The sequence below is a fragment of the Oreochromis niloticus genome, linkage group LG2 (assembly GCF_001858045.2).
Source record: "Oreochromis niloticus isolate F11D_XX linkage group LG2, O_niloticus_UMD_NMBU, whole genome shotgun sequence".
Classification (NCBI taxonomy): domain Eukaryota; kingdom Metazoa; phylum Chordata; class Actinopteri; order Cichliformes; family Cichlidae; genus Oreochromis; species Oreochromis niloticus.
The window spans coordinates 20,950,983-20,967,002 of record NC_031966.2 but is presented as its reverse complement, the minus strand read 5'-3'; the positions used below and the strand labels follow the sequence as shown (position 1 = coordinate 20,967,002).

General features: G+C 41.2%; 2 protein-coding genes across 3 annotated transcripts in view; both read left to right on the top strand.

Moving 5' to 3' along the window:
• rom1b (retinal outer segment membrane protein 1b) lies at positions 1-5,924 on the top strand. 2 transcript variants are annotated; one of them, XM_005467540.3, is made up of 6 exons: positions 1-521; positions 654-806; positions 1,979-2,221; positions 2,438-2,625; positions 3,125-3,371; positions 4,673-5,924. In XM_005467540.3, exons 2-6 carry the CDS (start codon positions 660-662, stop codon positions 4,943-4,945), a joined length of 1,098 nt encoding a protein of 365 aa, XP_005467597.1. In that variant the 5' UTR covers positions 1-521; positions 654-659; the 3' UTR covers positions 4,946-5,924. The 2 variants fall into 2 exon arrangements, with proteins under 2 accessions (XP_005467597.1, XP_003444780.1); XM_003444732.4 differs by having other exon boundaries at positions 1-806.
• Positions 5,925-8,004: 2,080 nt separating this feature from the next.
• ccdc88b (coiled-coil domain containing 88B) overlaps positions 8,005-16,020 on the top strand; it is a 57,662-nt gene continuing 49,646 nt past the window's right edge. Inside the window, exons 1-4 of the mRNA XM_005467538.4 lie at positions 8,005-8,068; positions 8,196-8,281; positions 9,390-9,538; positions 11,266-11,374. Of these exons, the coding sequence (XP_005467595.2) occupies positions 8,020-8,068; positions 8,196-8,281; positions 9,390-9,538; positions 11,266-11,374 (393 nt within the window). The 5' untranslated portion in view covers positions 8,005-8,019. The remainder of the gene's footprint in view (positions 8,069-8,195; positions 8,282-9,389; positions 9,539-11,265; positions 11,375-16,020) is intronic.

Genomic DNA, 16,020 nt, shown 5'->3' with positions numbered 1-16,020 from the left:
TTACGGTTCCAAACTCTCGACTTTGGCCAGTTGTCTGTGTCCTCCAACCATGGGTACCGCGGTTTAGGGGGGCGCCGCATACGCACAGACCCGGAGGGGCGCCATCAAAAGACAATATCACATCAAGAGGAAGAAATCCCTGATTTCAGCTTGGAGGGGGGACTGCGGCGTTGTGACCACTTGCTTGAGGGAAACATCTGTAATATTTGTGAAAAGGATTATCACTTTTCCACCATAATTTAATAATAACCACTTTTCTCACATTTCTCCTCCGCACGGATTTGGATTATTTAAGAAAAAAACAACTTTTTGAGACATTTCGTCAACCCAGTGAAAGTTTTTGGATTATCCTCTAAGGTCGACTTTGTCCTCTACCATCTCAGGGATATACCTGCTTATCCCCTCCACTTGGAACAACTTAGATGAGCTCAACGCACTAATAACTAATCAAACGACCAGGCCTGGACTGACCACTGACCAATCCAACAACACTGAGTCCATCGTCTTCTGAACTCCCTTGGGTTTGTCTCCATAAATGCAGTTGGCCACCTCTGGATAGCCTCAGTTTTGACCAGAATAGACTTGCTCTGCTCCATCCAGCTCCCTCTCTCTTTCTTTTTTCTCTTTTCTCTGTGCTGGCCTGTGCATAATAGTGAGCCATGCTGCTGAAAATTACGTTCACCCAGCAGAGGCGGGTTCGTCTGGCCCAGGGCCTGTGGCTGATGTCCTGGCTGGCAGTGATGAGTGGGGCCTTCATCTTTTGTCTTGGTGTTTACCTTAAGACAGAGCTGCTTCGTAGGGCCGAGGTACAGAAAGCGATGCTTGCATGGATGCAAACACACACATGAAGCAACGCAAGCTAGAAGGCCAGGTGGAGCTGACATCTAGTGCATGAATGTATTAAAGGTTGAACAAATATAGGATTGTATGCCCAGGCATCTGCCTTTGCTAGGTGTTGTTTACTGAGCCTGCTGTGTCACTCTTTTTTGAAACTTAGCTTCAGCGTTTAATTGACAAATACAAACACACAGCACGCAAGTGTAAACATGCACATTCATGCATGTTAAGTCACGTAGGTGCAGTTTGCTGAAAGGCTTCTTTGTAATGTCAGCACTTTTCCCATGAAAATCATTAGTGTGTGTGTGCCATGACCTCTACAAGGATGGTGCATTTTGTTTAAGCACTGTAGCCATTTGTCTTAATTGATCAGTGATCAATTAGACAGACTTAGTGAACTGATATTCACAGGAAAGCAGCCATGAAAGGATGCCTTCACATATTTATTGATCTAAAGTGAGACGTGCTCTTACCTGCAAGGTAATCATTTTTCCCAAAGTGTTGGTGAATGGCTGTGAAAAACAGAAGACATATTTGCTCTCTGACCAATGAAATGGAATCAGGAAGCTAAGGCTCTAACAAATGATTCATTAGAGCATAATCCTCCTTTATCATCTGTAGACAAATACCTCATTTGTATACTCTGTTTTGCTCTCTACTGCACTCAGTGACAATACTGAGTATTCCACATGGAGCTTAAAATATTTCTTTGCAATATCATTTAGAGAGATTATTTGTCCTAAAGCCAAGCTGGCTGGACAGATTTTACAGGATCATGTTAGACAGTGGCGCCACCGGACTGTAAATGTAAGGTATTTTTTAATGGTAAATTTAAGACAACAATTGGGCAAAGGTGCTTTGTGGCTGGCAGGCTTTTGCAAACTCAGTCAATAATAAACTCAGTCCATAATTGACTTCTGCAGTAACACGGGCAATGGATTAAATTTATCATCATATTTCCATGTAGACTTTGCAGCTAATTGAATCTTTTGGCTGCCAAGGTCATTTTAGACTAGATAAGGATAATTGAACAGAGGATTATTGCCTTCTAAATTGAGTGGAGGAAATGACAAAGAGACCTGCAGCCGACTGCCAGTGTTGTGCCAAGTATTATCTTTGACTTTGCTCTTCTTCTATTGAGGTGATGGACAACACAGAGATCCATGTGGTGCCCAACATCCTGATGATGGTGGGCCTGGTCTCCATTGGCACCAACTGGGTTGCCACTCGTGTGTGTCAGGACTCCCTGGATGCGAGCCGGTTCCCCCGTTGGAAGTTGCTCCTGATGGCCTGGTTTACTGTAGCTGTGCTACTCTGTTGTCTCCTTCTTGCTGTGGTGGTGCTCAGCTATGCCCTGCAGGGACGTCTGGAGGAGTCCCTGAAGGTGGGTTCACTGGGCTGGGTAAAGATTAAAAGGAGGGTATAAGTAGTTTACCTCCAGTGTCAAGCAAAACATTAGGAAACATCTGCTTCCCGATAAGTTGAAATTTGACCAACAATCAAACATTATTTTTAAAACCAGCTCAAACTGCTCTGAAACTCCAACAACTTTTAAAGATAACACCTTCTCCTTCCTTCACTTTTCTCTCTTCAATGTCAGGTGGGACTGAGGAATGGGATCCGCTTCTACAAGGACACAGACGTGCCCGGCCGCTGTTTTCAAAAGGAGACCATTGATCGTCTGCAGATGGAGTTCCGCTGCTGTGGAAACAACAACTTCAAGGACTGGTTTGAGGTTCAGTGGGTCAGCAATAGATATCTGGACTTCACCTCCAAGGACGTCAAGGAGTGAGTGAATGATGATCCACAGAAAGAAAGAGAAAAAGGTGGACTGATGAGGGGTATACAGCGAAGAGAAGCAAAGAAAATAGAGGTCTATATGAGTGAGAGATAAGCAGACTTCACATCCAGAAAGGTCAAGCAATATGTCAGACAGAGAAAGAGAGAGAGAGAAATGATATTAAGGGTAGAGGAAGACTATATTAAAAATAGATCTGGCCTTTACTTTTGAAGAGAATGATAGGCATCGATGAAAAGGTTGGTGGTACAGCAAGCAGAGAAAGGTTGGTCAAAGATAGGGAAGTGAAAAGGAATGAACAAACAGAGAGGTTGTGACATGATGACACTTGTATAGAGGTGCTGCTCTGAGCTAAAAGTCGGCCTTTAACTGGTTTTAAGATGACTTTATCTCCTTACTTCTCTTCCTCTTGCTCTTCTCTCACTTCACTGTTTTTTAATCTGTCTCTCTTGGTGGTTTTCACACTTTCTCTCCTTCATCTGTTTACAGTCGTATCAGGAGTAACGTGGATGGCCGTTACCTGCTGGATGGCGTTCCTTTCAGCTGCTGTAACCCGGCCTCCCCACGCCCCTGCCTGCAGTACCACCTGACAGATAACAGCGCTCACTACAGCTATGACTACCAAGCAGAGGAGCTCAACCTGTACAGCCGCGGCTGTAGGCAGGCTCTGACCGACTACTATATGGAGATGATGAATTCAACTGGCCCTGGTGTGCTGTCAGTCATCCTAATACAGGTGAATAAAAAAAAAAAAAAATCCAAACAGCTGTTATTATGTTATTATTGTCATGCTATTCTATAATTCTTCTTTGACTTCCTTGAGTTTGGAAAGGAGTGCTCAAATTATTCTGTACACTCACACACTCACACACACACACACACACACACACACACACACACACACAAAGAAAGAAGAAGCAAAAAACAGAATTTTAAATGATGACTGTCTACCGACGCACACACTGCCATGACAACCGACAGAAAGAAAGAGCTCACTGGTTTACATTGATTTCCAACTTTTAATCAAACATGCACTTTCATTCCTTTGCAAAATGCCAGCATTGACAGCACATGTTTAAATAGCCAAACTAAGCTTGTGACAGGAAGTTCTTTCTTATGTTCAACACAGCACTGTTATACGCTCCAACCAGCCAATTACACAGTCTATACCTCAACAGACCAGCGGCATGGTTTTTCTAGTCCACTTTGGCATGCCAAGGCATTAAGACATTACTTTAACAAAACCTGTTCTGAATCTGAACAGCAGACAAAAAATGGAAGAGGAAGCATGAGATAATACTAAAAATATTTTGTACTCCTGCATCACCACTACATTGTTGTCCTGAAGACTGCTGCAAATATTCAGTCAAAACTGGATCTCACAATTTTGGGAAACAAACCGGACACAATGTGTCTGTATGGCTGTATGAAAACGATCAGATGGAGATTTAATTTAACTATTAACTTTTACAGTGATTTGACTTTGAAAAAGCTTCAGATTGCAAAATCCAATATGAAGGCTGGAAGTAAGATTTCTCCAGTTTAAAAACTAAGAAAATATAAACATAACACCCCTTCTGAAATAATCATTCCCCCCCCCAACATGGTTTATGAACATCATCGCTCCAAGATAAATGTAAATATTTTAAGTAAAACCATGTTTATTGTTACAATCCTACAGAAAAAAATAAAATAATGTGTAATAATGCTGATAATACTTCCACAGTGAATTCAAAATCAGAAAAAATGTGTATAACTGTCTCTCACATATATAACACAGTACAAGCTGTCAGAAACACAGAGTTCAAATACATCCACACAAACTTCAGCTGAACAGAATAAAAGTCCTTCAGAGTGTGATCACCCAGCAGCTTTAAAATTACGTGATGTATTAAAGTTGATGCCTCTCTTCATTTTTTTTTTTTTTTGGTGAACTTACGAAACCCTTTGACCATCTCGTTTTGTGATAAAAACTGTCTGCGAGCACAGATTTTACACCCTGATTTCACAGTATCTTTATTGCTTCTGTCTCCGCAGATGTCAGTGCTGGTGAGCCTGAGGTACTTGCAGACGGCTGTGGAGGGAGCCACGGCTCTGGAGGACCCCGAGGGTGAAAGTGTGGGTTATCTCCTGGAGAAGGGTGTGAAGGAGACCTTTGAGGATGTTAAAGCGAATGTCCTCAACATCTTGAAGTTTGCGCAGGTTGACCCCTCGGCCGCCGAAGGATCCCCCGGGGCTGAAGACGCAGAGAAGCCAGCTGATAACACCACGGAGAAGGCTGCCTCCCCTACTCCCTCCCCTGCCAGCTAAAGGGAGAAATGTTTTTAAAAACACAAGCTCAGGAGGAAGAGATGCAAGGGGGGAGGATGTGTCAGTGCTTTTTTTTTTTGTTTTGGTTGTGTGAGTTGGGTGGTGGCAAGTAGGGCACCATTTGGGTTTTGACACATTAGGCTTGATTTATGTACCACCAAAAGCAGCAGCTGCAGCTCCCTCGCACATGGCCAAAACAGGGCAACACACAGGGAATCTTATCAAGCCCTGCACAGACACCAAAACAAACATCTCCTCTGTGCAGGACATCATGCATGTGTCACCGTCTACGAATCTGTTCAGGAGATGTGTAGTACATCTTGTTGTTTCTAGAAAAGTCAGTTTAAACAGGTTTAGCTTAAACACGAAAACATATTTAACAATTTTTAACAATTTTTGGGCTCAGATTCACAAGTTCATCCCGTGTGCACTGTAACATTCATCCCACAGCTGTAGTTTGTACTAATCTGCAATGAAATGCTTAGGAACCTGTTAAACTGGCAATGCACATGAATTATATATTAAAAGTAGAAGTTTTTAACTGCTTTGTAGTGTCGGCTTCCTTTTGTACATGTCCTAAAACAGAGGCACGTTTGAATATGACAATGGTTATCTGAGTTCAGCAAGGAGAGTTGGATTAAGTGTGCGTGTTTGCGTGCATATGTGTGTGCGGTGCCCTATATGAAGCTGTCATCGTGTCTGTTCTGGCAGCTCTGAAACAATCTGATAATCCTGGTGCAGTTAATCCCAGAACTGCTGCACAAGCAGTGTCAGCACACCCTGACAGCACACAGGAACACACTCTGGCATAAACAGCACACTGATGCAACATGTTGGAAACTATTTTACATAGACGAACAGTCTATAAATCCTTTTTGTGGCAAAATATATTTATATATACAAATATGGTGATCTGTCCAAGCTGCAGGTATATCCAATGTGTGCTCAACCTTCCTAAATAAAACTGTATCACAGACTATTTTCCACGAATGTCTTATTTGATTCCAAATATATAAGCATCCATTTAGTGGTTGCAGAAAATAAAATATTTTCTTTTTCAAATAAGCAGAGATTAACAAAGGAGCAAGCATTACAGTCCATTTCTCAGTTCTGACCTCCAAAGAAATTGTATCATAAAATCTTAAATTGGATCATAAAATTAATACATTATTAAAATACATGGAAAAAATGTTCTAAAATTTGCCTTTTGCTCATCAGGCCTTATAAAATTTCCCTAATTACATAAAGAAGAAGCCTTGTGCGGACCATTAAGGGCATGTGAGACTGTACAGAAACTATGATGATAATGATTTGCACATATCTTCAGATCACATTCATCTTCTAACAGCTTCCTTTTGGCAGCTTTTCAATGATATCTTTCCCTTGGTATCTTTTTTTGAAGCCTGTGTGCAAAACCCAGAAAGAATCTACTATTATGCACATCCACTCTCCATGTCATGCTTTGATAAAGCATTGCACAATAAGAACAACAAATCATCACTCTTCTTTATAGCAGGCTAAACCTTGCGTCGTTGACAAATACAGCTTGAGTTAGAAAATGTAACAGCCACTTCAGGAAATAATGATAAAACATAAAAAAAAAGTCAACCACCATCATTTTAACAGACACATTATAAGTACTGAAAAAGTCCTAGAGTATTATAAGTCCTACAATGCCCACCACCATCAGATGAGATGCGTGGATGGGATCAATGGGAATGTAACTTAGTACATTTACTCAAGTACTTTACAGAAGTAGTATTTCTATGTTGTGCTACTTTCTGCTTCTGCTCTATTTGGAGTGCAGTTATTGGACTCCATGCTATTTATTTTAAAGTTGTAGTTTCTTTATAGAAAATTAATTCTATGTTTTGTCACCCATCCAAGCTAGTCTCAGCTGCTTGCCTTCCCCAGCCTTATAAGGAAAGAACAGACCGAAGAACTCACTTGAATGACTGACGAGATGTTTCTCCTCCTGAAAAGGCAACGTCCAGATGAACAGAATGAGTTTTCTGAGATTTCCTTACTTGGATTATTGAGCATGCTATTGTTATTGATCAGCAATACACAAGTAATTAAAATCACATCGAGCTGCAGCATTTAAGAAACAAACATTTATATCTAGTATTTACATGAATCTGAAGAGTAGACACAATGAGAACATTATACAGTATACAGCATATCATTTCTAATAGGGAAGTTTTTACTTAACTTTTAGTTAAGTTACTGTTTTTCCACTTTTGCAAAACAAATATCCAGTATATATATATAAAAAAGAAGCTATTTAAAGTCTTGTGCAGCACCACTTTTCACGTAATAAATTACATAATAAGTAGAACACAGGGCTGGACATGGACCTGAAAGTTGTGCCCCGTGTTTTCTGCACTAATGGTTTCATTTTCTGCTTAAATATACTCATTTCCTGTGGTCCCACCCTGCTCTGCGTTTGATCAACCCCACCTAAAAAATCTTAGGAACGCCCCTGTCCATTTACTTGCAGTCCGCCATCAAAGCCTTGAGAGATGAAGGCTTATACCACAGGTTTAGCCAGCTATAGAATGGAAAATACTGCGATGCATTGTACACAGCAGCTAGCTCAAAGTAAGGAAGCTCACTTCCCCTTTGATGATGTAATTAATAATATGTGAAAGCATGAACTTTCCTTTTGAAGCACCAGAGGTCACTATTGCACAGTGCTTGGAGCGCAGCTGAACGCCTGGTGAACATTGGAGACACTAAACCTCTGACAACTTCAAGTGGAAGCCTTCTTATTTTTAACACACATTAGATCAACATGTCATGTCTAAGGTCAAAACAAATCGATACCGAGGCAAATAATGGCGTAAAAACACACATTTAAGGGAAATGTGCACATAAATACGCAGAGGAGGAAATAGGCCTAATATTTCACCTCTGCGAAGTTACAATGTCCCTTTTTTGCACTCTAGTTTTCTGCGGTACTCAAGAAAAATATTTCCGTATTTGTGTGTGTTGTGTGAAGTATTGAGGGTGTGTTTTAAAAAAAAAAAAAACCCTCAACATGTGCGTTTGAAAAATTCCGGTGTGGTTTTGCAATGAAACTAACTGACACACGCAGTCAGAGAGGAAGAGACAGCAAACGAGGTAGAGGGAGGGGAAGAAGGGCCGCACAAATGTCAAACTACTTCACTTGACGCAAGATGGATTCTCTGTCTCTGATTCATTACATACACCGCGTTGGTGATATTCTTTAATTAGCTGTCTTCTGTAGTGTTTCACAGCCCTCGTGCCACAACAATGGAGTCCAGCATTAAGGAGATAATAGAGGAATTCATGGAAAGTGCGTTGGCGCAATGGGTACGTCATTTATCATTTATCACTTTGAGTTAGAGAAAAGGTCATCATTTATAGAGGCGCAGAGGGGAGAATAAAACAGGAGGGTGTAAAACTGTGAGAAAAAAATTACAAAATCCGACTTAGCCGGTGACCAACTCTGTAGTAAAGTCTGTATAATTTCTAGTCAGAAAGCTTGTGAAATTTTTTAGACCAGTCTGTTTTCCAGTTCCGTTCGTCAGAATACATATAAAACTTGAATAAATAACACAAACAGCCTCGACCCTGCCTTTTTTTCTGTTGTGTACAGAAAAGCAAACACTTCTCCTTTTGGCAGCTTCCCTCGCCTCTTAATAACCAACTTTTTCTCTCCCAGCCTTGACACTTCCGTGTCCTTGGGCTGCTTCTGATTTCAAAATAACGCAAAGTCGTAGAGTATGCGCTCTCTTAAACCAACTACAGCTGTAACACACTGAATTCCCAGCTGGCTTTTCCACATGGCAAGTCACCGAGTCTCCCCCTTCTGGTTAATGATCTCTGCTTGGATAATGTGATCACTAAGTCTTATAGGGATGTTCTCATTGGCTGTTGTTTCCCCTTTCCAAAGAGGGGGCTGGTTAAGATGTCAGGTTCAACAGGACTTGGAAGAGGTTTGTGTTTTTTTCTTGAGGGCACTTCAGCAGGTCATTTTTTCACTGACATGAGATTTTTCACCCTGAAGGGATCCCTTGCCACCCAACCCAGTTGTTATCCTCCGCATCTCAGTCTCCTCTGTATCACCTCATCAGCTGAGACCAACTCTGGCTTGTTACTTTGTTTACCTACGGTGCAGTTTTTAGAAGGTGCAGGTGGGAATAAACCTCATTATATTGCAGTTTGCATTGGCACAAGTCGTCTTAGGAGCGAGCGAGAGAGAAACCTTGGCTGCAGTCCTGCTTGGCTGGCTGTCGCTGTGAAGTGCTTCCCAGTGTGAGCGCACAGATCCCACCTGTTCGGACAGGTGCACAGACTCAAGTGACTTCCTGTGTGAAAATTTTCCCTCAGCCCATCTCTGTGTCTATTTTCTGCTCCTGTGCCGGTTCTTCCTTGTCTTTGGTCACCACACAAGATCATCTCTGTCTGTCTCTCATAGGTGCTCCTGTTTGAGAATATGGTGGAGAGTGAGGACGGTGCACCTCACTACAGCCAGTACATGGAAGTGAACTCTGTTTCGCAGAGCGCCCGAGACCGCTACCTGAGGCTGACCAATGGGATTTTCCTCAATGAGGTCATGAGGGTCATGTAAGATTCATCAACATTTTCTCACTTTCACTGCTTCCTAGCTGTGGACACTGCAATAAACGTGACTATTAGAGAGGGGGAAAAGATAACTTGATAAACTTTTGCAAACTTTACCCAGTCAGTCTGCTTTTAAATGTAATAATATAAATGTAAAATAATAAAAGCATAAGTGCTCATTTGTAAATGGAAAATATAAACCGTTCAACCTTGCAATTAGTTGCAAAAAAGTGCCTGTGGCTTTTATCGGCAATCTCAAATGCTGAAATGTACACACAACCCATTCTTTGCTTAAACTCCATGGCAGCTTTTTTTTTTGCTTTTTGAGTGAAAGCCATTAAAAAGCACTGAAATTGGGCACCCTGGTGGCCTGGTGATTGAGATGCTTATGTAACTTAAGTGAAGTGAGTTAAGGTGATGGACAGTGTGTGGGATAATAGAAAGAGTGCAAACTGACCTTGTGAGCAGCTGTGTCCTGCCAATAATTTTACACCTCTCTTTTTATAATATGGAGAAAATGCCTGTTTGTATGGATGTGATTTTTTGTTGTAGTAACGTTACTGACAACTGGAAAAAATCAACAACACCTTTATCTGTATGCCTGGAAGTCTTGCCTGCTTCTATAATGGTTCTTGCACCGTGCATGAACCACAGAAGCTTTTTTAATGTCCTGGTTTCCTTCTGGGTTGCAGGCCGCACAGTTTGTACGCTGTAATGATGTCACTTAAACAAATAAACAGTCACATTAATAATAGAAAGAGTAATAGGAGGACACTATATTAATATATAATAGAGCAACAGGAGAATAATTTAAGGGCTGTAGATGATTTTCTTTTTATTGCAGTGTTTTGAGTGACCACTGGGACGTATTGGCAGTGTGGTAGTTGCATCCAGCCCTTTTACAGCCATCCAGCTATTAAATAAAGGCAGAAAATCCCTCAGTGTAATGTTGTGCACTAAAATACTTCAGCTTAGTTTAACTGACAGCATGACTCAAGGGACAGAAACTCGAGTTTTGCTCAGAGTGAGTCTTAATTTTGTGATATTTAATGCGGCACCATCACTTTTCGCGTCCACTTTGTAGTTTTTCTTTGATTTATGCGCAGATATCTCCCAAAATACCAACCCTCACTTTGTGTTTGATGGTAATTTAAGAACCCTATCATGCTAACTGGTAAACATTTTCCCTTATGCTTTATGGTGTGCCACAGCACAGCCTCAGAGAGGTGCTAACATGGTTGCAAACACTTGGCATTGTTCTTTTTCTTTTGCATGAAAAGTGATGTAACATTTATCACACTCGGTTTCATAACCTCATGTTGTTTTGCAGTGCGTGTGTGTTTAAGCACAATGTCCTGAAATTTCTAGCAAATTATAGTAATGCCATCCTATAAGCCATCTCCACTGATTCCCTTATCTTCGTGTTCAAGTTTCAGCAGGAGAAAACCTTTTGTCTATTAACTGGCAAGACAAGATCTTAGGCAGGATTTGCTCAATGGCTGATTAATTTGGCCCGACCTAAGCCACATTATTTCAACAAATAATTGCATGTGGATTCTCACTGCCTGCTTCTCAGACCTCATTAAAATTTTATTCACTCTGCTTAAATGCACTGTTGCATAAGAATTTCTCATCTGGAGAGAAATGTTGCTGGGCTGTTTGATCAAGCTGCAGTGTGTAAACCACTGTTTGTGTGTGTGTGTGTGGTTTTTTTGTGTGTGTCCACCCAGAGATCCAAACCCCAAGGTGGAGCGGCTGTACAACAGTGAGAGAGATGACCACATGCTGAGAGTCCAGAATTTTTCTATTTTAAATCGACACCTGCGAGCCTTCTACCAGGTAGGGGAGGGTGATGGTGGTGAGAGAGGGGGTGGGGGTGAGGGGAGGTTGGTGACATTCTGTTAGATCAAATCATCAAGACGGAAATCAGGGCGATGTGCTGAAAGTCAACAGAGCCTGCACAGGGCTTCTCCTGAGCTTCACATTCCCACTATAACAAGAAGAAACCCATTAACGGTGTAGTCCATTTAGGCAAGGCTGTGATAAACCCCCTCGAAGAAATTTTTGAAAGCTATGAGGGCAACTACAGTTTCTTTTTTAGCTCATATTTTTATGTAACTGCATTTTGTGCACTTTTTATATTTTAGAACTTGGATAGATGAATACTTTTTGCACAGTATTGAGAAAACAAAAGCAAACCCCACACCTGCATCTCGTGGTCTTCTCAGTGAAGCTCTGGACATAATTATCTGGACAAAACTGTTCAAATATTGGCTCATTAGTTGCTGCTGGGTTGCCACAAAGCAAACAGCTCCTTGCGATGTAAAAATGAGCACTTGCAATGCTGAACCCCCGTGAGGTTTGTCGTCTGCCGCTCGAGCTACAGTGTCTTTTCGCCCGTTGTTACTACAGCTTTACCGTTCTGCTTCACAGTGCTTTTTATCAGCCTGTTTTCAGAGGCAACAGGAACCTGATTTCAGCCAGAAAGCTTTAATAAACTGGCTTTATACGCTACCTGCTCAACTTCAAACAGCAGGCAGAGTTAGAGACTCGGCAGTGAACATATCTGAGCATTTAACATCTAGAGCACCAGGTATTTCCCTCAGGTGTTAGCGGAAACCTCAGGTCAGCAGAAGCATGACTGCAAAATGCTGATGATGCAGCTGGATGGTATAGCCTCCTAATGTTGCATAAAAGTTCATCTAAAGTGGCAAAATATTAGAAGATTTGCAACTGTAAATGTCTAAAAAAGACATTTGGTGTGAAATGTTATGAATTTATTTTTATTTTGCAATCTTAGTTTCTTTATGAATAAGCACCAAAACAGTACCATCACATGTGCTCTAAAATCAGGAATCGCAACTCTAAATGTGTTTGTGTTTGATTAGATAGTTGTTGCATGTATGATTGCAACAACTTTGATTGCAAGATCGTTTGATGCAATAAGGCAGCTGTTGGTTAGCTGAGCTCATCACAGTGGCTGGAGACCTGTCTTTGCTGCAATTTAAGTTTACTAACACATAATTATTTTTGCTGTATGAAGCTTTCAAAGTCCAGCATCCAGCTAAGCAACAGTCCTTACGTAGGAATTAAGAAAATCCAATATGTCAGTTAATGAGCTGGTACTTTTTTTGTTAGTTTTTTGTTTTCTTTTTTCACCTTTACCTTGTTTTCTTGCATGCTATGCTACTCTGGTGCTAACTTTACCCCGGCAGCTTTTAGCAAGCAGACATGAAAGCAGTATCGATCGCCTCATCTGACTCTCAGCAAGAAAATAAATACATGTTTTTCCCAAAATGTCAAACTAATTCTTTGAGTTGTTTTTCTGGAAGTTTCATCTCTGTAGCTGCACGCTTCAGCAAAGCTTAATTGGGTGGTTTGATACCTTGTCAAACTGTGGCATTAATATCTCAGCGGCAGGACAAGTCATTACACCGAAATAGCGAGGCAAACGTGTGACACAGTGATACAAGCTGCACGGTCATTTGTAACTGGTCCAGCTCCTGTCTTGAATGGCCCCAATCACTTTCTCTAGCGTTTCTAGAAAAAAAGAAAAGTTTTCATAAACACTAGTGTAATGACTTCTTTTGTGGATGGACTAAAATGACTCCCAGCTTCTCATTACGAGAAGAAAAGTCTTGTGAAAGCGCTGGAATATCTTTCTAAAACATGACTCACAGCCACACAAATGGCGAGGGAGACGCGGTGATGGCAGAGGGCCGGAGAAGCAGTTGTCTAGCTGTGAGGTAGTAAAAACAGAGGACAAGATGAGGCTCTACTATCACTCTTAACACTAACAATATATTGCTTGGGGGTATTGTGGAAAATTTGAAGTGTATGCAGAGGGAGGCAGCATATTAGCAAAAGAGAAAAGATGAAACAGAGAATTTTCCAGTCGACGTGTCCTTGCTTATTATCAGGCAAATGGGGTGAGAAAAAGTGGAGGAGTGGCGAGCTGCATTTTTTAGCTGCTGCTGTGGTTAGAGGTTGAGGAAGGAAGGAGACTGAGAATCTATCAAATAGCCCACAGTATCATGCATTTCATAATGTGCATCCACATGCGCCGTTGGCATTTGAGGAAATGACACAATTCTTCCAACCCCCGGAGGATGACTCAGAAAGCTACTGCTCTGAGCGAGGAAACCATCCCGAAGTACGAGTCAGGTGGACTGAACATGCACTGTTTTGCTTGTCACACAACAGAAGAACACGAGTCTACGAGGTTTCGCTTCCTAATTTTCAGTGAATCACTAATGTCCCTTGAAAGCCCCTAGCAGCACAGCACACTGCCAAATAATTGAGAAGCTCACATCAGCCGACATTGCACTAGAATTTCAGCAGGTGTGCTCAGAATAGGCTCCAGTGTCTCTGCAGACATTTAGTTCCACATCGGTCACAGCTTTACTTCTCACTGAATTATTATAATATTTTTTTTATGCTGTTTAATGCTGCCTGTGTGTTTATGTGAGAGAGTGCGTACAATACAATGGCAAGAGTGTGGAGAGCTTAAGCCACAGAAACAGTGTGCAGCTTGGCAGGGCTTGATATCTGCTGTGACCTCAGCTTGTCTTCTATAGAAACGGAGTTATTTGTGTTGACGACACGGGCGGGAAGTGAAGGCTGTGCACGTCTACTGTATGGACTCATATAACCTACTGTAAAATTTATGAGTGCTATGCTGCATGTATCCTGCTCTATTCTACTGGTTTAATTTCATTATATGCTAATGTATTATACTCTAGCTGACTGTATTCTGTTCTCCTATGTCTTTCTTAATCTATTCTTCTTCTTTTTTTTAAAACTCCATTTACTGCCACTGAATGAGACACTTGCTCTCCAGCTTTCTGTTAATGGGATTTTAAATGTTAATTTCTCTTGACTACTAATTTATTGACCCTCCACCTTTTAAAGATCTCTCTCCTTGGTAAACCGTGACATTTTTACGGCTGCCGAACATCCAATAAATGATGTCTCTACTAATCTGTTTTTGCATAAAGCCAAAAATTAAAATTAGGGGGAAAAATAAATAAAAGCAAGTCTGTGGCAAAAATTAAAGCCAACACCAATCCAAACAACATACAATAAAAAGGCGGGATTTGAAAAAGATGTTACAGATGGAACTTAATTCTCTTCTTAACTGCAGCCAGCAGTGTGATGAATGCTTTTATCCCAATTTCACGACTGCTCCGTAAAGCTAATTCCTTTTTTTTTTGGCGTTTGCTTTAGTGGAAAAATCTGCTTCCTTAAGAAATTAACTTTGAGTGTGACTGCCCTGGAAATCACTGCACATTTTTCATATTCTTGACCTCTTTCTTTTGTATTGTATTATAAATGATAATGTATGAAATAAAGTGCAGGAGGCATTCAAGCAAATACAACCCAGTATGTGTCTTGGCCGTACTGCTCGGCAGGGAATTGCCCGTGCAAAGACATTACTGTGCCAACAACAACAAGGAGCTTCTATATAATTATCAGTCTGGCTAATCTCCTGCAGAAGTCTGTTTGGCATCATCAGCCATGAGCTGCACGATGACCAACTCAGAGCTACAGTGGCTAATATCCTGCACGCCCTGAAGGAGCAGAAACATAAGGTTTGCTGCACATGCCAGTTGCTAAAGGGAGTCCCTGCCTTTCTCCCCATACAGTTTATAAATTACAGTAAGCAGCTGAGAGAGCTGTAACTGTGACTTACATCTGTACTCTTGTGATTTTGCGCTGATGGATGTGAGGAGGTAGTGAACAGGCTTTCTGAGCAGTTGGGAAAGGAGTTAGCCAGCAACAGCGTGTGGCTCTCTGACAGAAATGTTTTTAATTAACGGTGAAGTTGTTCTCCTCTTTTTTTTTCTTTTTCTTAAGTTTAAGACCAACTAAATTAAGTGGCAAAGTAACAGTAATGATTACCCTCTACACTAGTGATGCACTGGATGGCAACGTAGGAGGAGGGAGGCGCTGTGGGGTCACATGACAGATATTTCTTTCTGCTGCCAGAGAAGCCAGGTTTCTGGACGGGAAATGTCTGAGGCGTCTGTGGTCCAGCTTGATTCAGCGTCATTTGAGTCTGCCAGGAGATTTGTCCAAGAGCTCAAAGCAGAAATTACGACTCGCTGAAACAAGCTGAACACAGTGTTGGTGGGCCTTCTGCTCGTCCTGAATCTCCTGAATTTGAAACGCATTAAAAATACTTTGTAGCCCGGGACCATGCAGGAACTGTCCAAAATGAGGAGCCAGAGATTTAATGGCTTTAGTGAATTCAAATTTTTAAATGGTTTTCTGTAAGATGCACAGTCCCTCAGCTGAGATAATCAAGGCAGTAATGAAAAGATGTTCTCTTTTTTTAGGAATGTTTTCCCTTTTTGGCAGTGGAGAAATGAAAATACATAAATAAATAAAATAAAGTGCAGAGAAAATATGACAACATGCAACAAAAGTCCAGCTTTGACCAGTTGAATTGTAGTTACTCTTAGATAATCTCCGAGACAATAAGG